Source organism: Tamandua tetradactyla, chromosome X, assembly GCF_023851605.1.
Source record: "Tamandua tetradactyla isolate mTamTet1 chromosome X, mTamTet1.pri, whole genome shotgun sequence".
Taxonomy (NCBI): Eukaryota; Metazoa; Chordata; class Mammalia; order Pilosa; family Myrmecophagidae; genus Tamandua; species Tamandua tetradactyla.
Window position 1 is genome coordinate 31,779,184 of NC_135353.1, and position 1,423 is coordinate 31,780,606.

Consider the following 1,423-nt stretch of genomic DNA (forward strand, 5'->3'; position numbering starts at 1 on the left):
GAAAATCACATCAATTCAAGGAGACCCTGGCCTAGACAAATAGACCAACTCTTTCCCCAAATCAGCAAAAATAGATTATTTGGGGATTAGCCAATATTTGAGGTTGTAAAAAATATCTATTCTGTGTTTTCCTAATCAGACTGGAAGTCTTTGAGGTTGGAGATGGTGCCTTTGCCTTCAGACTGCCATCATTTTGTGGATTGAATGGAGCTCATCATTTTACAATTAATTCCTCAGCTTCCTCAGGACCTCCTTGACATCTTTGTTTTTGAGGCTGTAGATAAGTGGATTACACATGGGTGTGACAACAGTATAGAGCAAGGAGAAGGTTTTGTTTAGAGCTGGCACCTGGCCAGCCAAGGGCACAGCATAAACCAGGATCAAGGTTCCATAAAACAAGGTCACAACCACTAAGTGAGAAGAACACGTGGTGAAGGCTTTCTGTCTACCAGTCACGGAAGGTATACGCAAAACTGTAGAAAGAATCCTCAAGTAGGAGGCTAAAGTTAGTCCAAATGGGGCCAGGGTCACCAGTGACGTTAAATTCATGCAGACAAGGTTGACCAGATGAGGATCTGAGCAGGAGAGCTTCTTTAGGGGGTTCAAGTCACAGAAGAAGTGGTCAATCTCGTTGCTACCACAGAAGGTCAAGCTGGACACCATAGCAGCCTGGAATGCAGCTGCAACTGTGAAGCCACTAGCCCATGAGCCAATTATTAGCCCTGCACACAGAGTCCCATGCATCAGTGTTGGGTAGTGCAAGGGCCAGCAGACAGCCAGGTATCGATCATATGACATCACTGCCAGAAGATAACATTCAGTGCTACCCAGGGCCCCAAAGAAATATAGCTGAATAATACAACCTACCATGGAGATTACTTTGTTCTCCCTTAACAAGTCCACCAACATCCTTGGTATAATGTTGGATGTATAACAGACCTCCAGGCATGCGAGGTTTGCCAGAAGGAAGTACATTGGGGTCTGTAGTCGCCGTTGAGTGCTCACCAGGACCACAAGGAGGAGATTACCAAAGATGGTTGCTAGGTAAAGAACACCAAACACTAAAAAGAGCAAGGGACCAAATTCCTTAAGATCTCCAAATCCTAGCATGATAAATTCATTTACCATCATGGTGGCATTTCCTGTTCCCACAGAAGTTAGACGTTCCAGAGGAAGTGTCAGATTCCCCATACTTCTATGTCAAATCACGCTACCATCTAGATTTCCCGCATAGTCCAGTTCTATCAGTTGTTAAAGCTCTGTTCTGATGAGGACATTTCCTCATATTGGTCCTCATCACAGGAAGTTAAAATTTTCCTCAGAAAAACTGTTTTATAGAAACCAGTTGAACCTGTCATCTGTTCAGTGTGTGAGGTGGGGATGAGGAGACTAAGTGGAAAAGGGAACATATCTCAGTGAAAAT

General features: G+C 44.1%; 1 protein-coding gene across 1 annotated transcript; it reads right to left on the reverse strand.

Moving 5' to 3' along the window:
• Positions 1–225: 225 nt before the first annotated feature.
• LOC143671762 (olfactory receptor 11A1-like) lies at positions 226–1,191 on the reverse strand. Its single transcript, XM_077146942.1, has one exon. It carries the CDS (start codon positions 1,189–1,191, stop codon positions 226–228), a length of 966 nt encoding a protein of 321 aa, XP_077003057.1.
• Between the last annotated feature and the right edge of the window lie 232 nt (positions 1,192–1,423).

Coding starts and splice junctions, on each gene's coding strand:
- LOC143671762 (XM_077146942.1), bottom strand. CDS start 1,191: ATGGGGAATCTGACACTTCCTCTGGAACGTCTAACTTCTGTGGGAACA.